The 25,237-nt window shown below is 36.5% G+C and overlaps 1 protein-coding gene across 4 annotated transcripts in view; it reads left to right on the top strand.

Moving 5' to 3' along the window:
* The window catches only part of beat-IIIc (beaten path IIIc), a 121,941-nt gene that overhangs the window by 93,106 nt on the left and 3,598 nt on the right, over positions 1 to 25,237 (top strand). For all 4 annotated transcript variants that reach the window (XM_086835127.1, XM_086835125.1, XM_086835126.1 and 1 more), the window contains exons 3-5: positions 16,711 to 16,922; positions 21,295 to 21,430; positions 24,252 to 24,517. In XM_086835127.1, the coding sequence (XP_086691253.1) occupies positions 16,711 to 16,922; positions 21,295 to 21,430; positions 24,252 to 24,517 (614 nt within the window). The remainder of the gene's footprint in view (positions 1 to 16,710; positions 16,923 to 21,294; positions 21,431 to 24,251; positions 24,518 to 25,237) is intronic.

The raw sequence follows: 25,237 nt of genomic DNA, 5'->3' as shown, positions 1-25,237 counted from the left end.
CCTTGTCTATCCTTTCGTTTGTTTTTACGAGTGTATGTGTGTGTGTGTAAGTGTGGGTGGGTGAAAAAATATTATGCAATTTCAACATTTTACACACTTGAACATTTTCATGCCGCCCTGCAGCGTTTTAGAGCTCCCAGTTCGCTTTTCTTTTGCACATTCACTTCACTCTCCTCAGACACTTGATGAGCTCCAAACACACACACACACACACACACATTGAGTGAATTGTTATAAAAGGACGAGTATTTGAGGCACTGTTTTTAAGGATATCAAGTGGGCGTGGCAGTCGCAGTCTATGTGAGACTTTCCTGAGGGATTGTGCAGTGTCTGTTTTGTAGCTCCCTCTCCATATCCTTTGTTTACTTTGCTGTAATGTAAGAGCAAGCAAATGTGTCATACTGCCACTAGTATATACTCCTCCACCCCAAGATAGACTGTTGAACTTTGACTCGTCGCGAGTCGCTGTCAGCTTTCATTTGAATCCTCGGCAGCTAGTTCCTTCTCCGGTAAACCGCTTAGACTTTTGCCATTGCCAACAGGATCAGAGTAAAAAAGGAGCAGGGTTCCCCTTTGAAGAAGTCACTAAATAAGGGGTTACAAAAACAAAAAAAAGGAGATAGTAAAGTAAGCTTCAGGAACTGCCAGGAAAAAAGGGAACCAGTTAAGAAGGAAGCCCCGAGCCAAAGCGCAGTCGGACTTAAACGCATTTCAATGTTTACTCCGTTTGGCACACTGACTGCAGAAAGTTTACCTTAGTAATAATTCACACAAAAAAAAAAAAGAAATAAACAAGCAATGAGACAACAACGAGTATTTTTATAGTTACAACATATTTAGCCCGAGGCGAGACGTTCATATTTACTTCTGTGCGAAAGCTTCGCCAACAATAATAATCATAAAGTAAAGAAGCGAGATAGTAGCGAAACAAAGGAGTAAATATAAGGATATAAAACAAGGCTAAAAACAAAGGCACTGGAAATAATAATTAAATAAAAGATAAGCTAATAAAAGTAAATAAATTTCCACCAAGACTTTATTGGCTTCCTTAAACTCATATCTTTCTCTTTAAAATAGAATACATAATTTAAACAATTTTAAATCATAGTTGGGTCCCACTTAAGGACTGCTTTTAGCCAAGTTTTCCAAGTGTAGCCAAGTTCTTAGCTTTCAGGGAGGTGAAAAGGTTGAAGGCAAAAGGGAAATAATAATAACAAAAGGCAAACAGAGCGAACTGAGACGACTGGCAGCCAAGTCTCGTGTGGCGCCTCGTGTGGGAATTTTCATACGGCGCGTAGCAATTTCACACATTTACATAGTAAAACACACACCCCCCTTTAACCCCCTTAACCCCTCACGAAGGAAAAGTGTCGTCGCATAGCGGAAGTGAAAGAAGTTGTCGTTCCCCCCCCCCCAGCACAAAATATACAACAACAAAAAATAAAGGAAAAGAAAGCCAGGAAGGAAAGAAAAAAATATATATATGTGGGAGGTGAAATGCGCAAATTATATTTCGTTGTAAAGCAAACAAGGACTGAGAGGGGCGGTGGGGTTGGAAAAACTCCGAGGAGGGGCTGTATGCGTGTGCTGCTATTACAAATAAACAAACAAAAAAGTGGGCGAAAAAATGTTGGCATATAAATAAAATATCGTAATGTGGGACAGGTACCATGGGAGAACTGCGTAAATTATGCATTAAAAACCCGCAAAACCCAAATGGATAATTGAAATGGCTTACATTCTGACAGAGTGTGGGAAGAATAGAAAAATAAATAATAAATATTTCAGGTGCTCAAAATGATGCAAGGTATAAAAAAAGAGACTAAAATAATACAACTGGAAATTGCCTAGAAAAATATAGAATCATTCAAAATAAAAATATTTCTTTAAAATCTAATAAATTAATTATTTTAAGCAAACAAAACAACATTCATAATCAAATAAAAATAGCCCAAGGGCAATGGAATTTATGTAACAAAAAAATGTTAATAAATATCTAATTACTAAATAGTACTTGAAATAAAAACTTGTACCCTTTTCATGAACATCCATATATCCTTCACCCATATAATTAAAATGCCACACATTTTCAAATTCTAAACAATGCTTTTGCCTTTGGCGAACAATTAAATGCATAAATATTTCAATGGTTAATTAAATGACTGAATATTAAAAATACTTACGCAAAGTAAACAAAGTAAACATTTATTTTTAGCTATTGTTGTTAGCTATTACCGCTCGAATTTCTGGTAAATTTAATGCACCAAAAATAGAAACGTTAAATGAATATTTGTTGCAGACAAATACACATAAATTACATACATTTTGTGTAATTTTCCACCTCCACCTTTTGTTATTTGCATTCGACATTTGTTGCGTTTTTCGGGCGTTTTCAGCATTTCACGCGATTTTTCCACGGTGAAAGCCGCCCACAAAAATAGGCTACGATTTTTGTGCTGCGTGCGACCACAACCACGGGAGAAGGGGACTGTGGCATAGGGAGTGTGTGGCATATCAGCGTGGCTCATGCTGTGCACAAAATGCCATAAATGCTCACAAAACAAACCCACACACACACACAGGCACACCCGCACACACGCACATCGCTTGGGCTAGGAAATTCAGTTGGGCTTACATGACGTATGAGTGACTTTTATGTTTTAATTGTGGCCCCAAAATGGCGGGCGGATGTTGAATGCCACACAGCTGCGACAGCCGGAAGCCTTGAGACACTCTCTAATTGGCAATGAAAAGGTTGAGCCCCTCTCGCCCCATACTCTCTATTATCCTTCTCCTGCTGCTCATTAAAAATCTCCATAATTTATGTGTCTTTTTGCAATAATATTAGATTAAATTGTATCCCCAACACCCGAAACGCATGGCGATTAACGATAAATGATAAATGCGGGTTGGGAATCACAAATTTGCATGTAATTTTACGACAATATTATTTCATAATTAAAATGTTATCGCATGTGGGAGAAACATAATTGCAAACTATGAAAAATAAAAACTTTTCTGGACTGTCAGAGGTGGGGGACCAACAAAAGGGAGATTTCAAAGTTGGGACAGTGAGAAATGATGGAAGCTTAAATACATTTCGCTTTTGACCCGCAGCAAAGAGCTCTCAGGCCATAGGCCAAAAGGGCTTCTGACCATGTCCAAAACACACATACAGAAACACAGAAACACTCACAGAAGCAGACAGTGAAATTAATTAAATAAGAAAAAAGGTAAACCGAGAAGTTAAATATAAAACAGGAAAAGACAAACCCAGGAACAGAACCCCAGCGACATGGGGAGCAAGAAGAGAGGAAAAGCAGTGAAACGAAACTTGAAATTAAATAAAGCCCACAGACAAGGCGGAAAATGAGATGGGGTGTGCCAGAGACAAGGACAGGTGCCGCACAAAAAAATATAAAGAAAACACTGAAAATGGGGTCCAAGACAAAAGGCAAGGCAAATGCAATATAAAACCAAGACAAGCTTTAAGGAAAGAGAAATTGCCGCCAGCCATTAAAACCAATAATGAATTTATTGATACCTCTTAAAACAAAAGACTATAAATCTTAAGAAATAATGAAGGCTATGTTATTTATTCAAGTGAATGGATAATACAAAAGAGGTTAACATTTTCTAGAAATACAATTGAAACATTTAATTTATATTTCATTTGAAACGTATTCGTATTTGATAATTTAATTATAATAATATAAAAGGAAGCTAACTTCCGGAAACCATAATTTTTATACACTTGCAGAGAAAATCCATTATGGTTAAGTCAAAAATTCATTAATTTGCATTCAAAAAACTCTTTTATATTAGTTTTTATTGGGATAATAAATTTACATACTCAATTTAAATATAATGTAAGGGGTTGAATCGAAAATCAATCACAACTTAGCTTAAAATATTACTATTCTTTGAAACGTTATTCATCATAATTTTTATATGAAAGTATTTTGGACAAATCCAAGTTTAAAAATTTCATAACTAACCCAAAAAATCATTAATTTTAATTCTGAAAGCTTTCCTATGCTTGTGTTTCTTAGTTTAATAAATCCGCATACTCAATATAAAATTTAGAAAAATTAAAACTTTTATCAATTTTTTTCATAAATTTTAATGTTGTAACCCCTTATAAAATTTTCAAAATATTAAAAAAATTTAATTTTTGCCGTATATGGCTAGATAGATCCGCCTGTTGATGCTGATCAAGAATATGGGGTCGGAAAAGACTCCTTCACTGAATTTTTTACTTCTAACTGAAATAAAATACCCTGCACTGTTCTGTAAAAGTATACACCCACCGCCAAGAAGCAAATGAGAGTATATTATCCAGAAAAAAAAAGAGGGGAACTCCACCCTTGAAATGGACTGATGAGCCCCGAAGACATATAATTTCCAATGCACACGGCAAATTTTCAGCCAAAACACCTCAAGGGAGCAATGTCATTTACTCAGAGCTCCCTCCTTGTCTTTGCCCGATATATATATCTCCTTACCTATATATATATCCCCATTGCACTTTCTTGATGACAGGAATCAGGGGGGAGGAGTGTAGATGAAAGCCAAGTAATGGTGGAGGCGTCTACATGATTAAGGTTTCACAATTTATCTAATACAATTAGTCAAAAGGTGAGCAAGTGTCATTCCAAGGAGACGGGGCAGAGGTCAGGTGTGCCGTGTTGGGTTGCGGTAATCGTAGACTCTTAGCCTAATGTCCGACACTGTCTCCGCCCTTTGGGGGATTTCTTTTCCACGACTTTTCAACTTTTGATGCAAATTGTGGAAATGGGTGGGTGAGCCTTGGGGTGTGACCTTTGTGTTTTATGGCAGTGGGTGTGTGTGTGCGCTCATCACAGTGGGTGTTCACCTCCCCTTCCTGCCTCTTTCTTTTCTCTATCACAATTTTACGCAAAACTTCAATTAACTGGGAAACCATTTCAATTGAACCATTTTGAACACTTCACCTGGATGAAAGCATAGTAAAAAAAAAAAAATGGGAGTGCCACTTCCGGAAACGTTTTCAAATGTTGAAGAGCCTTTTCTTTTATTTAGTTTTTATTATTTGAAGAGAATTTTAAACAGAGAGAGAGGTGGTAAAAGGATTTTGAATTAAAATATTGTTAAACTACTATAAAATGTATAAAATGTTTGGAGGAAATATTAATCATTTCTCTAGGTTGTTTATTAAAAGATTATATATATCATTATATATATGATATTATATATTAGTTTACTTTTATAAATACCCTATAAAGTAGCTGAAATTAATTATTAGTTATAACTTCTCCAGCGACCCCTTAAAGTTTTCCGCACAGATGTTCAACAGGCAAAAAGTTCTCTTTTCCATTTCAGTTTCCCCGGATTTTCCATCACTTTCCCAGCCTTTCTTTTAGCACTCTTTTGAGGCATTTAAACATGGCCCAGTGCAATCTGTTGTCAACATTTTTTTCTCACTCTTCTCGATTTCTGGTTTCCTCTATTTTTCCCCCAGCTTTTGTTTGTTGGCCATATCACAAAACCGCAAAAAGGCAGAAAACTTTTTGGCCAACTGTTGTTTATAGGGGGCGGAGAAGCGAGGGGAGTTTGCCAAACTGTTGGCAACAAACTTCAACAACTCAATGCACTCAATCAATGCACACAAATACAAACAGAAAAGAGTCGCCGCCTTTTGTGGCACAAACACTCGAATCAAAAGCACACACAGATACTCGCACACGCACACACATAAAGCACTCATCAGCTGGAAAAAATACAACAAATTTATAGTGCGGCAGATAAAGTGGGAAAAAAGAAACCACAAAAAAAGAAGCTAAGACCGAAATGGAAAAATCAACAAACGATTTTTCAAACAGCGACAAAGCAATCAGAATACAATCAGAAAGTAAGCGAAAGAGAGTGAAATATACATCTGTATGCATAAAATTTTATGCCTTGTAAACAGATTGATTTCAAAAATGATAATGGGCTCCCAAAAGCCGACAAAAGCCAAGGGCCAAAAAAAAAACCACAGGCGGAGCAGAGAGCTTTGAGGGGGGGCGCGGTGATGGGGATCCAAGGAGATTGGGCAGCATTCCAGCATTCACAGACCATTTGGCGGCTTAAGGTTCGCTGTCGGGTTATCGCTTAATCGCATCGCTTGCCAGCCACCCAGCTTCGTGCACTTGGAGAAATTATTAATAATACAAAAATATAAATATTCAAAAATATTTAATTCATACAGAACTCAAGTTAACAGAACGCTAAATGCTAAGAAAACATAAATACGGAGATCAATCTCTGTAAGTATTTTCGTTCTTATTAACAGCGTGATGAATTTTATATCTATAAAGTACAAATTAATACCAAGAAACTTGAATTTAAATTTTAAATATCATCGAATTTTAATAGAATTTAAGGATATTTACATACCTTTATTATCAATTATATTTCTCTCACTGTAGCAATGGTTTTGTTGTTGCCTCGACTCCTGCTACTGTTGCCTTTGTTCTCTGTTTTGGTTTAGGTTTCGGCTTCTTGTCTTTGGCCTTTCCACAAAATCCTCCTCCTTGGGAACCCCCTTTCCAGCCATTTCGATTTATATGTATGTGTCCTGTGCGTCTCCCCTTACAATCATTTTTCAATAAACAAACAATTTCATGGGCGGCTTGTCTTTTGGCAAATCGGATCTAAGCCTCAATAAGCAGCCAGCGACAAGACGCACTTCCTCAAGGATGGGCTGATGGCTATCTGAGAGGGGGGAATGGGGCCTTGAGGTTACCACAAAGTGCCCTCCGCTTACACTGAGCAACAGGAATCTTAATCGCATCAACTTGAATCAACAATTCTGATTGGGTTTATATGCCTTTAATAGAATTCCAATGGGGTTGTAATGGAAGCAAACAAGTTTTTATCAAGATTAATAAAAGTGAAGCAAGGAAAAGTCAAATGGATTCAAATTGAATTAAATTAGTTTAATAGTTTTAATAGTTATTTGAAAGAATCCCAATAGAAAGGAATAAGTATTTTAACGTTCTAGTAAAGTAGTAATTGACAATAGTTTTGCATCTTAAATTTACATATTTCCAATCCAATTATTTCATAAATTAATACTCGATAGTTTCTGTATCATTTACCAACCCTAAAACTTTATGTTCTTAATTTTCTGCTCCAGTGTTTATCGATTACCAACTGCCAGATTATTTGCTTCCAATAGATTAATAATTGTTTTTCGTCTATCTTTCTCTCCTCATTTAATTGTATTTCAAACTAAAATTGGGTGCAAGTTTTTGTATCCGAATCCTGAAAAAGAGATAAGAAAGAGGAAAGTGACAGAGAGAAACAAACTTACAGGCAAATATCCAGATAAATTTCAAGTCAAACAAATGGCTTAAACCAGATCCGGAGAGTAATTACCGCAAGAAGCCAGGACGAAAAGGGAGAGATAAAGCTCCCATGTGTCTGTGAGTCCTTCTCCTTCCGTTTGCTGGGGAAAGTGGAATGAAAAATTCAACAATTTTCCCTGGTTCCGGACTGCTGCTGCTGCTGCTGCTGCCCTGACTCCCTTTGCTCTTCCCTGTTTCTGCAACGAATTGCTAAATTTTAACTGAAACATTTATTCTACAAAGCACTAAATTATTCCTGCCCTTATAGAAAAATTGGATGAGCTCAGTGTCTCTCCACGGCGCCTTTTGTTGTATTTGTATTCATGTGGCAAATCGTCGACATTATCGTCGCCCATAGTCATCGTCATCGTCATCAGCATCAGCATTTTCATCATTATCATCATCGTTAGCATCAACAGCTGCAGTTCGTGCCAAAAGTCATAAGAAAAGCAAAATAGAGTAGGGGAAAAAGCCAGTGTCAAAAGCAGTTATAAGCCTGTGTTTTTTCTTTTCTTTGAAAAGATAAAAAAACTTAAATATGCTGTATAAATATACTGAACTTTAGAAAAATAAAATAAAAGAAAGTATTACCTTATTATAACCCTGAAGGGTATTCTAATTTCAATCAGAAGTCTATAATTCAATGAATGAATCATTTTCAACCCTATAAATTATATATATTCATGATTAGCGTTTAAATCTGGATCGTTCTGGTCGGGAAAAATTTAATATTTTTAAAATTTTGAGAATTTTTTCACATTTAAAAATGTCAAAAAATCAATCAAAAAATTTGAATTTTTTAACATTTTAAATTGAGTATGCAGTTTTATTGCCCTAATAAAAACTAGCTTAGGAAAGGTTTCCGAATTAATATTAATGCATTTTTGGCTTAGTTATGAGTTTTTTTAAATTTGATTTACAGTCAAAACTGTCATATAAAATATAAATAAATATCTAATCAAAGAATGTGAATGTTTTATACTTTCTTATCATATAGATTTATTACCCTAATAAAAATAAACATCGTTTAGTTTTCCGATTAAAAATTAATGCATTTTTGCATAAGCTATTTATGTTGAATTTTCTCTGGAAGGGCATAGAAATTTCGATTTTCGAAGATAATTTCCTTCCTGTTAAATTTCATTTGAGCTTACTTATATATTTTCGATCCCAGTTAATTCAAATATTCCTTTAAAATTTTAAAACAATTCTTACACTTAAACTAAACAATTTAACCAAAGGTTTTAAGTAGCTGGAAAGACCTGTGTTGTATGGGCACAGCAACTAGTTTTTGAATTTTTACTAGTACTAGAACTTGCTTTAATCTTAAAATGTAATATTCCTTTAATAAGTTTAAGGAATATTTGTAAAATTGTCGAGGTACCTCTGTGATTTTCATTAAATTGATTCCGCATCTGTTATTATGATGCCCCGAATTAAAATGCCATAGCGGGGAATCGATTTTAATTTTTATTCTTGGCCATTTGCTTACTCTTTGATTAAGAAAAATAAAACAATGGAAAATGGCAATGGGAAGACAGCATCATTTGGTTTCCAGAGGTAAAATTTTCGGGGCTGGGCATTGGCTACGCACTCGTTTAATCTTTTTCTTTGCATTTCCCCTGGCTTTTCCTTTCCCTGTTTTCTTTTTTTGTGTGCTAACGTAAGCGCTTTTAATTTTCAGCTTGCATGCACAAAAGTATGCAATATGTTTTTGCTGGCCCCCTCTGCAGCCGCTTCACTGCTCCACTGCACTTATGCATGCATGACATGGACGTTGGGGCCAGAAAAAGGGGGGCTGGGCTACAAGGGGGATGCCCGGCTAGAGCCCGACAATAGCTTACATAAATTTTAAGCTCCATTAGCAAAATGTTTCAGCTTTAGCCCAGAGGCGACGTGTGCAACTCTGCAAAACCCCTTTTCCGCCTGTTCGTCCTGCAGAAGGTCCTTTTATTCCGACTAAAGTTCAAGTGCAGCAAAAGTTTTTGGGGGGCGGTGTTGTATTATGTGAATTGCATATTACATGACACAGTCGCTGCAATTTTGTTCAACAATTTCAAGTGAAAACTTTCGGCTTACCTCAAGGCTCAAAGCTCATTTGTATATAAATTAAAAGAAGTAAGCGAAAACTGCATAAAATACAGAACTATCTCGAGATGGGAGAAGAATATAAAAAAAGAAAAATTTAGAAAAGTCTACCATTTGTAGGGAAATTAACATATATATGAATGCTGCTTCTCTTTAGATAAAACAAATTGGTGTTGTTATTTTATAAACATTGCATCTTACTTTAAGAAAGTATTAAGATTTCTTTAATGCAAGTTAGTAAAAATTTCTTTAAATCCACTCCAAATTTAAATTTAAACTCTCTAATAACTAAGTAAAACCCACAATTTATATATTCCCTAGTAAACCCCTATAAAAAAAACCCTATAACAAATAATTAAAGGCACTCCACCATTTGTTGATCCTTTTGGTCCTCGCAAAAAAAAAAAAGAAAAAGATCCCACTAATTGCAAATAAATTAACTTGCCTGGCTAATGGTCCTGCCCAGGCTAAGGTCTCCCTTGATCCAGAGGAAAACCACCAAAATACACAATTAAATTGGCCAAAGGATAGGCCAGCTGATGGCGGCATAAAAATCAATTCCAGCCAACCAAAGCGGCCAAATGAGTTGCGGAAACTATAACTTACCAAGGCCAACACAGAAGCACATCGTAAACTTGAGGGATACAAGCCGCCACCCCCCTTTGAGCTGCACAATGAATACAAATTGCTCGGTAAATAAACAAACATCTCAATAAGGAGCAAATTACTGACGCCAGTCAGCGAAAATACAACACAACAACGGCAGAAAAAAAGAGGAAAAACAGTAAAGTAAACAGAGGCAAAGTCGGATAGAAGGAACAATTTTTTGGTGGGGGAAGGGAGGTGGCCGGCTAGGAAAAGCACCCAAAATAAACACAGTCAAAGGAAGGAAAAGCCAGCGCACTCACACACAGACACACACATGTGTAAAAATATAATCGCAGAGAGGAAGCGACAGCCAAGACGGAAGACGGAGAGTGAAGGATAAATGTGCAGTGCATGACAATAGCAACAATTTGCTTGCTAAATGCACTCAAAGAAAATAGGTGAAGGAAAGAGCTTAGAAAGTAATTTAGTAATATCTTGTATATAAAATTATTAAGTTCAAATGAAACTACATACTACTTCTACTATATTTTCAAAGGATAGAAGCTTAATCTAAATAAAATTACTTAGCTTTTTCTAGTAATTTCAACTACTTCCTTTACCTTAAATTATTCTTATTATTTTACCAGTTTATTTATAATTTTTTCAGTGTATAAGCTAATGAATATAATGGCGTTACTCAAACGACGGCCCAACCAGTTTCACTTCTATGTATTTGTTGTTATCCTTGTTGATTCTGTTTGTTGCTTCTACTCATTCAGTTTGTTGTTGGCATTGATGTGTGGGAAAATTGCTTAGCACCAATAGTCCTTTGCTTACGCATGTGTGTGTGTGTGTAGAGCAAATAATGAGCGTAAATCATGGTTTATCGATAAATATGGACAAAGGCTAGGATATATGTTGGCTCATGTGTTGGCTAAAGGTTTATTGAAATTCATGGTAGAGGATGTGCATAAAAATGATGATGGAAAACTATGGATATCCAAATAGAAAAAGCTAAGGGCTAAGGATATAAGGAAAAAGATTAGTTTGCTTCAGGGCTTGGCTATAAAAAGTATCCTTACTTTATAAAGAAAACTATTCATGCGGTGAATGCAGAAATAGATAAAACTGGATAACATTTTTCTTATATAAATAAATTTCCTTAGATTTCTTTATGAAAACACCTAATTTTTCATACACATTTAACTGTAGGAAATGTAAATAAAATATGCAAGCTCCAAGGAATTAAACTTAGCTCCTCCCAAAACTAATTATGGCTCCCATGCCGTCCTCCTCAATCACAAACAGAAGCCAGGAAAAATGCACACACACAAATTTTAAAGGGGCTTCCCCCCCTAATCATGGCACGCCCCTTTTCTTTTCTTTTATTTTCCTGGCCCTAATCAAGTCCAGGCCGTGTTCTTATCTTATTGTCTCAGCAATTTAATATTTATGCTGCCGACGGGGTTGGGGAATAGGTCGAGGAATGGGCATTGGCCTGTAGTTACAGTCATGGTCCAGCTTAACCTCCATTTGAACCGAGACCCTGCGGAATCCCAATCCCGGGTTCCGGGTCCAGTTCCAGTTCCCCAGTTCCCGTCTCCGTCCCACGCTCATCCTAATCATCATTTTGCCTTGTTTTCTTTTCATTTTCCATACAATTTTTGCCCCTCTGCTTTTCCGCCCACCATTTTTTGATGTTGCCCCGGGGAGGACTGAAGTAATTGTTGCGCTGCCTGCCACGCCCCCGGGGCAGAATGTGGCCGCTCGGCCCCCAGACGCATTAAAGTCAGGGCAAGCGAGAATCGCGAATATTTTTTCATCCCATTGGGTCCTGAAAGAGATAGCGAGCTATAGTTAGAGAGAGAGAGAGAGATGGGGAGAGTGGCAAAGAATCTGAGGGGGTTTAGAAAATATTTTTACTCAAAAAATTGTTGGTTGCTGAAGCTTAACCCTTTCCTTTTATAGTTTGGCTTAGATCAAATTTGGGGTAAAGCAATCATTCAAATAAAAGAAATACTTGGTTTTAAAATTAAACATTAAATTTGTACGAATCTTTAATTTTTCCTTAAGCTGTCATGATGTATTTTTATAATTTTAAATCATTTCTTCTGCTCTTTACGTATCTAATAAAACCTCCCATACAACTAATAACAAAAAAGAAAACATCGCATAAGGAAATGATTTTGCAATTGTGAAGCCTTTTTCTCTGGTTCTTTTTAACGTCAGCATAGAATGCATTGCCTGCAAACCGGTTTTTATTAAATTCCAAAATCGAATTGCAGTCTTTGGATCCCGCCGCACATCCTTATGAACTTTTACAGAGCCATTATATGCAAATGATGAGAGTGGAGAAAGCAAATATTGCAACCTCGGGCAGTGGCCAAGTATAAGCGATGGCAGGACCATGGACACGCACAGGCCATTGTTTGTCCTTTGGCAGGATGAGAATGGGGATGCGAATGGTCTGGACTCTGGCTCATGTGCAGACATTTACATAGGCAAACAGCTCCGGCTTCTGGCTCCTTTCATCTGCTGCCTGCCGAGATCCTGCCCTGCTATCCCGGGCATCCTTGGTGTCCCGGCACGAACTACTAATAAACCAAAGACGACCAACAACAACAGCAGTAGAGCTGGCAGCGGATATTAAGCCTGAACCGAGCCCCGAGGACTCAAAAAAAAAGAGAAAAACAAAAAAAAATAGAGGATCCTTTGGGGCAAGAACAGAAATGGCCAGCCTCCTGGGTGAGGCAGGAACACAGCAAGGAAGCAAACCAACTTCCTAACGAGTCCAACTTTTTGCCAAAGATTAAAGATGTCCGGCAATAGTGTCGCGATGTAGTAGTGACCTGATACAAGGATTCACATTCCTCCATCCCCAAAACCATAAAAGGACCACCCCAAAAACCGATGACAGCTTTAACAACCAAGCCGCCATGGGGCTCGGCAGCAACAGATGAGCCAGGACATTTTCCAAAAGAAAACCCCTCAGGCGAAATGGAAGCGAATCGAATGTGATTTGTCGCCTATTAACATGTACAGTGGGTTAGGACAGGATCATTTCCTGCAGTTCATTTTTGGTTAATAATAGAAGTTAACAAATATTTTATAACTTTGTATCGCTTCAATAGTAAAAACTCATTTAAAAAGTCTTTAATTTGAATAGAGAATCATTTCAAACTTCTTTCTCTCTTCACAGAGACATTAAACTACCAAAGAACGTGGTAAAATGTTAATATTAAAAGTCAACTACAGACTTCATCTCTCTTCCTCTCGAAGCCATAAAAGGCACTGCCTGAAAATCATCATTTGACTCAGAAAGTTTCGACTTGTTAGCAATTATGCACGTGTGCCATTTCGTGAACAGAGGGTTGAGTTACGCATAAATTTTCATGTCATATGTGCTAAAAGTTTCTTTTTGCTTCATTCTATTCGCAATTTTCCCTTAACGGGCATCCTCCTTTTCACTTAGTTCGTCGCCGAATATTTCTTGGTATTTGTGTGCCCTTTGCAAATTTAATCACTTAACCCCAATGAAGTATGAAAGAAAACTTTTGTCGCCCACAGAAAAAGTTGACAGAAGAAGAGCAATACAGAAAGGAAAAAGGAAATTCACTTTTCTGGCAAGTGCACGGAAAGAAATTTATATTGAGTTGGGTTTTTAATCTTGTGCAATAATAATAAATCCTTTATTTCTGTATGTAAAATTTAAAAAAACCTTTAAACATTTTCCATACCTATTAGGTTTTTATAAAATCGAAATGCACTTTTCTTTCTCGTTGTGTGGCTGAGGGGGAAATTGATTTTTCACTTGGCAAAGGTCACAGCCTGAGCATATTAATTCCACTCAAACCCCGAAACTTCCAACTCCGGCACAACAAAACGAAGAACATACAAGGAACAGCTATTGTATGTCCTTTTTGGCATCCTGCACGGGCGGTAGTGTATATATTTAGTGTGCTGGGGAGTGTGTCAAGGCGCCCAAATGACAAAGTTACCGAAATTACCCAAAAGAGAAAGTTTCGTTGAAACTGCTGCTGCCTCTATTGATGCTTCAGCTGTAGTGATGCTTTTCCAGCTGTCACAGTGATCACTCGAAATGGGAAAACTTGGGTTTAAGGACCTCTTCTGACAGATATTCAAATAGCTCAGGTTAGACCCAAGATAATTACTACTTTAAATACAATTTAGAATGATATTGTATTAATTAAACTTCAAGTTGCATACTTTCCCATAATGAACTAATAAATCTTCATCAAATCTCTCTCTCCTAATTAATAGGTATTAACTAACATCTACTTAACTCATGTAAGTGATCACTGTACCTCTTTAATTTATTTTTTTGCTATCCTTCTGGCTTTGCGTCACAGTTCCATTTGCAGTTCGACTCTTAAGCAGAATTAATGAGCGCAGCAGACAGAGAATGGGAGCATGTAACCTAAATTCGCTTGAAAACCAAATAAAATGAAAGTTTTCTCTATTTGTTTTTCCGTTTTTCCCTTCTCCTGTATTTGTTTTACCTTTTCTTATGCGCATTTTTCTTTTGTTTTTTGTTTTTTTTTTTTTTTTTGGATGCTGGCCAGCGAGTTGGCCAAGTAGAGTTCACATGCCGCACACACATAGAGCAAGGACATGATGCTCTGTGGGTAGAGTCCTTACCGAAAAACTTCACCCATGCAGTCTCATTAATGTTTCCCCTGTTTGCTACCGTCACCCCGACTTTCCTTCCTGCTTCGTAGGACACTGTCATTTGACGCAACTTTTCCTGCAAAATTGTGGCAAGGTCCTTGGCAGCAAGTGGCTCCTTAAAGTACTGCTCACAGTCTCACCTGCTCATGTATTTATATGTGGTAAGATGGTTTTCGGGGGGGCGAGAAAATGCATTTCCATGGCTACAACTCCAGAGCGTATATGTAGATATATTCACATTTTGCAGTGTGCAAAGATATGTCTGAATATCAGGCCAAGTTTATTGGCAATCTTGATTTACCACTTGTCAGCTTTATTGTGGCCGTAAGCTCAAGGTTTTACAAATACCCAAAATTATTCAGTCAAGAGCAGTTTGATTTTAAGTTTGTGTAATTCTGAATGAAGCCTGAAGTATACATTTAGACTGAGGTATGTTTAAAATGAATTCTCTTGCTCTTAAGTTATAAAAATCTAAAGGGAAATATGTTTGATATAGATTTAAAGTCAGGTAAATGCAATGTTGAACTCTTTTTCAATTACTTGAAATGTTTGGATTTACTATCATTAGCAAAGCATCCATATCAGTTTTGTAATAATTTGTAAAGTTAGCTTTGCCATAATTGAATCATTAAATTCTTAAGCGTAATCTACCTAAACTAACCATTTTATCGATTGATAAGTTGACCTTTAAATTCCAATTGTAATTCAATCAATTCAATTGGCTATTCCATCAGTTAATTGCAAATCAGTGAAAAACTCATTGCTTAAACATCTTTCCCTTTGCCGAAAGTGTGCTGTCTTCGGGCAAACATGACAATGCATTCGACTCGAAGTCAGCTCAACTGAAGCGACAACAATTGCAAGTCATATCGATGGATAAGGGCAAAGGACACAGATGATAAGGCTTCTCCTCCTTGCCTATGTATACAATAATATCCTTTCACATTTTATTACACTTGTAATGTGCAACGATTGCGGAGCGGAGGCGGACAGGCAAGAGAGCAGTCATCCTTGGAGTGACAGCCACTGGCGATGTAATAATGTGGGACACGCCAAAAAAGTAGGTGGGCGTAGATATATATATATATATCCCCAGATTCTCCCTACTATATCGTGTATGTATGTGATGGTATCGTTGTCAATATTGACAATAAACAAGTTTGCCATAAAATGTTACAAGACTCTCAGCCAAGTCAGGCAAAAAAAGAACCAAAGTTATTGGGTCCCGCCTCACCTCATACATATGTATGTATGGGCCCTCAATCATGTTGCCAAAGCAAAACATCATTTCCTGTCAACGCATTGACTTATTAATCTATATAATTTAATATAAAACACATATACTCATACCGAAATACAGCAGCACTCTGGCAAATTAAACGTGAATGAGTTGATGGTGAAATGTTTTTTATAAATTATATCGAATATACATATTGTATTAAAGGGTTTTTGTGGGGCCAAGTCCATCGCTCATTTTGTTCGTGAGTTGACACAGGCTCTAGTGAAAATAAACTTTGGTAATTAATTAAAAATTTCCAGCTACATAAATCAATCAGGCGCCGGGCGAGCTCAACCCAACATCAATTAAGGGTTTAAAGCACCTGCAAAAAAAATATTATCAGTATGGTAAAATTGCTATCAAGATTATCGAAATATTTTTATTTTATTAAGTATGAGCCTGAGGGAATTCAAACTTAATTGAGCTATTTAAAAATTAAGCTAATGAAGAAAATTAACAAAAAAGAATGGAGAACATATATGTTTAAGAGGCTTTTGATATAATAATGATTAAGATTAAGTTAATATATTTATATATCCTTCGAATATATCTTGGGTTTTATTTCCATGTACAGCCTGTGCACACATCACAGGAATAAATAATTTTCCATCTGTTATACTGTCATGGCATTTAAACCATAAGTAATTAGTTGGTTAAATACAACTTTAATGCGTTTACTCTTGAATTTCATTGCAGATTTCAGCGTTGATGGCCTCAAACTGACCGAGATTCGCATTCCGCAATACGTGGTTAAGGGCTCCGCGACGCAGTTGGAGTGTCTCTACGATCTGGATGGTGAGGCTCTCTATTCGGTGAAATGGTACAAGGATGGCAACGAGTTCTATCGCTATGTGCCCAGGGATATGCCGCCCGCGCAGACCTTCCTGCTGCCAGGTGTTAACGTTGATGTGAGTACCCGTGCCCATGTCCTTATATCCTTATGTCCTTATGTCCTTACACATTCGTATCTTTGCCCGCAAAGGAGAAGTTTGTAGCTGCTGCTGTTGGTGTCGCACTAAAACTAAGCATTAAAAACAACGTTGCATACTTTTGCGGTGCCTGCCGAAATAACAATGCAGTACGCCAGGTTCCCCTTGTGTCCATGCACTGAGGGAAAACTATCAGAAGAGATAATTTACAGAGAATCAATTTTTCCTGCCCTATAAATCTTCTCTTTAAAAATGTCAACAAATTTACAAAAAAATTAATTTTTTTTTAAATTTAACTAAGTATGCATGTATTTTAACCTAACTAACTCAGTACAGTTTTTCGAATTGAAATTAATGCTTTTTTGGCTGAGCTATGATCAAATACGAAGTACACCAGTATACGTATACGTAATTTTTTTTTAGCTTCAAAAAGTTGGTTATTTTTCTTGTTAAAAACTAAAAAGTAAATATAAACATTAAGTTCAATTTCTATATTATTGAAAATGTAACATAAATTTTTCTGACTGCTTGTTTTTATTCCATCTTCCTTCTTTTATGGTCTTGTGTGTGTGCTAGGGGGAAAAAAAAGAGAGAATTGTTTATCGCAGCCCCGAATGAGGTTGTGGAAAGGTGATTTTGGTGGCAGGAAGGGAATGGCCATGGCAAGTATAGGTGAGTCCTTGTCTCTCTAGACAATGCACTACCTTTTTGAGCAGAGTCTGCGAGACACAGAAACTAAAGGACAAAAGAACTTCTAGACTTAGCAGAACGCCCTCGTACTTGGATGTTGTGATGGCACGCCAAGAGACTTGGGACTGACCTCAGTCAGGGGTCTTGGGGAAAAATGTATGAAAAGATGGTTTCAGTTGATTAAAAATAAGGAAAAGACTTTGAACAAGTTTAAGAGAATGTTATAAATTATAAAATCATAACTAAAGCTAAAGTTTTTTAATATTTTATAAAGTTCATATTAATTAAAAAACTATTAAAATTAGGTAAATATTCAAGTGATCTTTCTTAAAAGACTTACACAATTTAATACTTTCTTAAACTTTTAGAAGTTGGTATAACCAAAACTTTCCCTTATCTTTGTCTTTTTCCTGACCTTTTACTATATTTCACACTATATATACAACACAAATTCAAAAAATACACTCGACAAAGTTTTCAGTTTATAAATTCTTAGTCTTAGACAATTCTAAAGACCACATTTTTATCCTATTTTTATGAACTTCATAGCACGCTTCAAGCCAAAAGGTTTTAAGTTTTAGGAACAGATACAGATGGCATGTCAAACATATGCTAAGATAGATAAAACATTCGCAGATCGAACTGTTTAATCGACCGCAAAACGAGAATGAGTATTGAGCACTTCGAGTGGCGTTGCTCCATTATTTTAGCCACTAAAACTTTGGCACGTAACAATGCACTAGACGTCAACCTTCCCCCGGAAAACCCGGAAAATCTCCCATTCCAGAAAAGGGATGGCTTTAGGTGGTTGTTTTCGGGGGAGGGGAGCATGGGAAAAGCGAGTTTTAGATAAGCACGTGAGCAGACAATCGCAGTCGCAGTTGATGGTTACATTCGACATGCCACACGCTCGCTTTTCCGTCCTCATTTTGACCCCTCCTCCTCCTCCTCCTCCTCCTCCTCCTCCTCCTCCTCCTCCTCCTCCTCCTCCTCCTCCCTCTAATCGGCTACCGAAAAAGTGAAATCTGGTTTCCAGCTCCAAACGCAGTCCGTCCCTGTCGCTCGTTAAGTGCAATAAATATTTCAAGTTGCGCTTTTGCGCTTCCCGGCGGCTGTGGGCGTGGCCCAGGAAGAGTGTCCATAAGGGCCGCAACGAATTCCATACTATTTTCCACAATCCAAGCTTCACATTACCGCTAAACGATTTCCGTTTCGGTTTGCAGTGGGTTCAAAATGGGTTCAGGGTCTATAGAATTAAAGAATTACAGCGATTGAATCTTAAAGATACTGGAATGATCTTGAGGCCTTCATTGGAATGAAAATAAAATAATTTTAAGAATGGATTAAATTAAACTTTGGGGATACTAAACCCTGTATTAAATTTATTTAGTTTAATGGTGATGAAAGCTAAATACAATGAATCTATATTGAATAATTATATATGAAGAATTATAGAGAAAAGTGTTAACTTATCTTACTGTGAATTAGAGAACTACATAGATACATCTTACAGATACTGGACTGATCTTTAGGCCTTACTTTGAATATAAATAAATATTTTTAAAATGGATTAAATTAAATTTGTATAATACTGAATACAATAGTTTCTTTTTAATTTCATTATTAAAGGGGGATAAAAATTATATACAATCAATGACTTATCTGACTTAGAATTAGAGAACTACAGCGATAAATCTTTCAGATACTAGACTGAACCTTAACTATCTTTGTCAAGATATGTGTACTTGAATATAACTTATAAAAGGAATTAAAATACAAGAAAAACAAGTCTCGATACCTAAGATTAGTATAAATTTTAAAGCAGAAATATATAATAGTCTATTATTTAATTGCTACAAATCTTTATGATAATAGTACCTCCAAAATATTATCTCTAACTTCCCTTAACACAACCACTGTGCGCTGTTCCTTTCGCTGCTTCGCGGCAAACTTTTTTGATGATGGGGAGGAGTACAATGGGTGTTACAGAAGATGCCAGTTAGCGATAACCAATTGATGCGGATGTACAGGGTATGTTTGTGTATACTATACTCCATTGGCTGGATATTGTTTTAGCATAATCGATTTGAGTGACTGGAGAGAGGGAGAGGTAATGCATATATATACGATACGAGGGTACTCTTGCTACTTCGTCTTGTTTTATTGCAGTTGGGGAATAGTTGGGGCTCTAGGCAAACTTGGACTTAGACATGCGGTCTACCTGGGCTCACCGTGTGTTTGTGTGGTAAACTATAAATTAGGTTGAAACAACAGCAACGGGGCCAGGAATGCGCAATAAAAGATAACAAAGTGCACTTTTCTGCTTGGCCAGATAACTAAGTGCGGGAGGGGTTTAAACAACAAGCCGGGGCGATCTCCTTAAGCCCCGCGTTGAATCTCTCCCCAACCCCACATTTAGACCCGGATTTAATGGCTTAAAGTTCAAGTGAAATATTTGCCTAACCCTTTTTTTTTTGGTCAGCAGACATCCCAGCGTTGACCCTAGCAGGTTTTTTGTTATTTTTGTTGGACATCTCGGACATTTAAAAGGCATTTACGAAAAAAAAAAAAAAAAAATAACATGAAAAACATGAAAACTGAGTAAAGGGAAGGCGGCAGCATGAAAAACAAGCCAAGCAGCGGCAGTTTTCAAAAGCAATTACGTTACATTAACGTCCAAAGTGGCTGCAGGACCCACGGCCGCATGGCTCCTGTGAAAACCTCCAACTCCCCCTTTTCGCCGTCTCTGGTTGATGGTATTGAAACTGCCAATGACAACGCCAGGGAGTTAAGCAGCAATGGAGGGGATCCCTGCAACTTCTCCCCCACTTTTCGTTACATTAATTTTAACCATCTTCCATCTTCTGCGTCGCCATCATTCAACAATTTCACTTTGCCGAGGGACGCTTTCTGGTTTAATACCCTAATTAGGGGAATGATTGCTACACAAAGGCGGGGAAACCATTTTCCACATTTGTTTATATGAATTAAGCTATTTAAGGCACTCTTTTTGTATAGAAATAAATACTTTAAAGGTGGATTAAATGACATATTGTGAATACTAAACCTTATAAGAATGTGCTTATTAAAAAAGTTACATACAATGCATTTTTATTAAAGAATTATAAATAAAATAAAATATTGTGAGTATCAAAACCTATTAAATTGTGAAAGAAATTACATACATTGAAAAATGATAAATAATTGAATATTAAGCCCTATAAAAGTTTACTTATTAAAATTTAACTATAAAATTGTAAAAGAAATAAAAAGAATCTTTATTGAAGAATTATTTAGAAAAGATTAACGTATTCAATTGAATAGAATTATTGTATGTAAGTCGAAAAATGTAATAAATTGTTCATAAAGTTATGAGATCATTAGTTAATCACCTTTTTACAAGTTTTTTATTTTAAAATGTTTTTAAAGAAAGATACTTTCATCGCATAGAAATTAATTTTAACTAGTATTCATGACCAAAATTCTTTTACAAGTTTTAAATGTATTTATATTTTAAATCCCTTATTTTATTCAGATCTTATCTATACTATACATTCCCCTTTTGATTGTGAAAAGAAGGGTATTAATTTCTTCGATCGTTTTAAATAATTTTCCCTCTCCATTCTGACCGTTTCCTTTCTGCTCTCGTTTTTAATTGCAGTTGCACAACTCGAGCGACGCGATTGTTACACTGCGGAACGTCAATCTGCTGTCGACGGGCCGCTTCCGGTGCGAGGTTTCTGGCGAGGCGCCCTCCTTCCAGACGGTCACTGAACATGGCGACATGGTTGTTGTGTGTAAGTACCACATATATATACATGCATATATCCCTACCAGCACCGACCTACAGTTTATGTATATATATACACATAATATATATATGCTAGCAAACTGAAAGTCGGGGCGAAAACTTATAACTCTAATTAGAAATTGTGGCCATTTGGCGTTGACTGCTGGTAGCCCAGATGCTGTGGCTAAGAGAGGGGTACATGGTAGTTACTCCCGTCTTTGGTTGGAAAACTGATGCTGACTTTGACTTTTACTCTTGAAACTTGTCACGGGCGATGGGATTAACCCTAAAATGGTCAGTTTCAATGCAGAAAAACCCCTAAACTTGTTTTGCTTATATAAAATTTTCTAAATGTATCTAAATTGGGGTAAAATTTCATGTTTGTGAAATAATTAATGTATATTTTATTTATGTATATAATATTTTATTTAATTAAATTCATTGCAGAAAGTAATTTAAAATACCTCACATTTTTTTCAGCCTCTTGTTTGGCTTTGAATAAGTTTTAAAAACCATTTATACATATTCATAATTTGTTCAGATTCTTGTTATTTTTATAACAAAATAATAATCTTCCCTTTAAGGTTAATTCTTACAAAACTCGTATATAAAAGTAATAAAAATTAACATTTAATTAACTTTTAATTGCAAGTCAAAAAGAAAAGCTAATAAGTGAAAGCTGCTTTTAACAAATTGGATCACAGAAGTAGTTAAATGGCCTTTCAGTCTTTACTTAAAACTTCTATAATAATCTATCAACCTAAAAAAGTAGACAAGTTTCCTTTTAAGCAATTAAAAAGCTATATTTAAACCCTCTTTAATAATTAACTTAACCAGAAAAGACACCATCAATATATTTCCAAAGAAAATGCGAAAAGTTTCGTTTTAAGCAAAGAAACTAATCAGGTAAACACACGTAACTCTGTTAATCTTTGTCGCCTGATTTCCCTGGCTCTGGCATTGATTTAACTTTGGCCTTGACCGGACGTTCACTTACTTTTGCCTGGCACTGTTTTTGGTAGCTTCACCTGAACCAATCAGCTTTATTGAATCGGAACGGTACTGTGTTTACTTAGTCAAAAAGCATTTGCACTGCATTTGACAGGCTTCATTTGATTCCATGCCTTCTAATGCCAAAAACAAGCTTAGTGAAGTTCACCAAGATTTCCACGAACTTGAGCCCCTGGCAAAACTTGTCGGGCTTAACAGTTTAACTCAATTTTGGAACTTCTCTGTCTGTCTGTCTCTGTCCTGGGGGTTCCATCGCAGGACACCACTTGTCTTGTACCAAATATCCTGCAGGCTAATGCCAAAAATCCTCAAGATGCTGCCACAAAACTGAAAACGTACACAAATCAACAACTAAAACATTGGGGCAGCTGCAGCTTTAAAGTGTGGGTAAATATCCACGCAGTTTTACACTGTAATAAAATTATTAAAAACTTTATTATATAAATTATAATTTATATAAAAATACATTTTAAAACTACGCTCTAGTGATATTTCAGTATGAAATATGGTAGTCTTTAACATACTTTAACTTATGTTATTAGATAAATATAAAAGTTCAATTTAGCTCTTTCCTAACTTCTCCAAATCTCTTGCTTTTATTATTAATGTTTACTTCTTTATTTCTTTTAAATTCTTTACTAATTTCTATATAATTTTTTTCTCTGGAAACACTGTACCCATAGATATACCAATTCAGCAAAAAAACAATGTACCTTCTCTCCCCTTGGCAACCTTAACAAATACAAATACACGTGCACTGTGGAGCGCTTTGAACTGGCGTTGACATTTCGTTTGTTCAATTATAAAACTTTAGCGTGGGCGTGCCAACACTCCCACTTTATCCCTCCCAACCTCAGCCTCTGCTCACTCCCATTTATATTTTTTTGTTTTTTTTTTTTTGCTGTTCTGTTTTTATTGTTTAGCTATGGACTGTGTCTTTGTTCTAACCGGGGGCTTTTGTTGTGCTTTTGTTTTCGGGCTCCCAGTTGTTATCCTGCTTGCTCATACTGCTCATACTGCGGCTGTCCTGGGCTGTTTCTGTTTGGCTTTCAATCAAAGTTTTTAAAAGCTTCGGCAACAGAACGAGTGGGGCATATGCCACAGCTCACCCGGCACCACCCACACCACCCACCGACCATCAGTTTTCACATTTTTCTGGGGGGGGAGAAGGCTCTCCTTTTTTGGGCAAACAACAAGAACACAAAAGCACCAACAAGTCGAAACCGTTTCCGTTTCCGCTGACAGAGTCCATATAAATCGAGATGGGAAAGTTCCTAGAGTTTAGAAGAATGGTTTAGATTAGATGGAATTGAAATTTCTTAAAACAAACTCCGTTTATTTTCTATGATTTTTCAAAACCTTTAATGTTTTTTGTACAGTAAAAACTAAAGCAACTGAACCCTTGGGTCAGAGTGTTGACACTTCAGCTAGACATCCTTTTGTTGTCCCTTAATTTTATTGCATTTTCTTTTTATTATTTTGTTGTCCTTTTTTTTTTGTATTTCTTTTGCCATCCAATGGCTGTCAGTGCATCAGCGGCTGGAACTTTTATTGAATTTCCGGTTGCGCTTCGCTGACTCGGCGCTGGTGTCCCCTTTGGGGAGCCTCTGACTGCCTTGTTGCTCCTGCGGTGGCTTGGGTTTATTACGAAATTCAGTTAGCCTCCGGCTACCAGAAGAGTCGCCGCCATATGTCTGCGGCCGTAAATGAAATTTCCCATTTCCACCATTTCCCGTTCTTCCCCGCTTTTCCCACTTTTTCCTCGTTTGCAACCTCAAAACTGATGATTTTTGGTATTCTTTGTATGCGATTTGCAGCTTTGCCGGACCAAGGACCACCGAAAATCAGCGGTGGTCGTCCGCGTTACCAGATTGGGGACTATGTACGTATCAATTGCACCGCCGGTCGGTCGAAACCCGCCGTGGAGTTGAGTTGGAAGGTGAATGAGGAGCCAGTGGATCCGCAGACCCTGCGGAAGTACGACACCATCGTATCGGGACGGGATGGACTGGAGACCTCTGTTTTGGGTCTTCAGTTTCGGGTGGAACAGAGGCACTTTCGCAACGGCGACATGAAACTGAAGGTAAGTGCTTAAATAATTACTGAAAAACACTGTCGAACTTCTTTGGCTTTAATTAGCACTCTTAAAAAGTGATGAACAAAATTTAGAAAATTATGTATGACTAAACTTTTAATTTCCATTTTTATTTCGTTTTTATAAACCCAGTTTTGTAGATATATAATTTTATTTATTTATTTTATATTATTCTTATATGAATTTATACTTTTATTAATGTGAGAAATGCAACGTTATTTATATTTCTCAAATTATACCCATGCAAGACATTATATTTTCAGTAAAAAGCCTAAAACGAACTGAAAGAGTCATTTCCGACCCCATAAATCATATATATTCTTGATCAGCATCAAAAACTGAATCGATCTAGCCTTGTCCGCCAGAAACATTTTTTTTTTTTTTAATTTTTTCAATATTTTATTGGTGTAAATTACATTGTTAACATTTTTAAAAATTGACAAATTTTAAATTTGTTTAAATTTATAAACTAAGTATGCAGATTTTTTAAACTAATAAAACCTAGCACAGAACAGTTTTCCGAATTGAAATTAATTATTTTTTTGGCTGAGTTATGATAAAATAATATTTACACCAGGGCGTATACGTAATTTTTTTGGGACAGCTTTTGAAATCTATTTTTTCTACTTTTCCAAGGCTTATAATTTTAGCCACAAGAATGTAATGATATGAAGGAGTCATTTCCGACCCTATATATCATATATATTC

Source organism: Drosophila serrata, unplaced genomic scaffold (genome assembly GCF_035046125.1).
Source record: "Drosophila serrata isolate PLE 108 unplaced genomic scaffold, ASM3504612v1 contig_275, whole genome shotgun sequence".
NCBI lineage: Eukaryota > Metazoa > Arthropoda > Insecta > Diptera > Drosophilidae > Drosophila > Drosophila serrata.
Note: the sequence above shows the minus strand (reverse complement) of the source record. Positions and strands in the feature narration are given on the sequence as shown.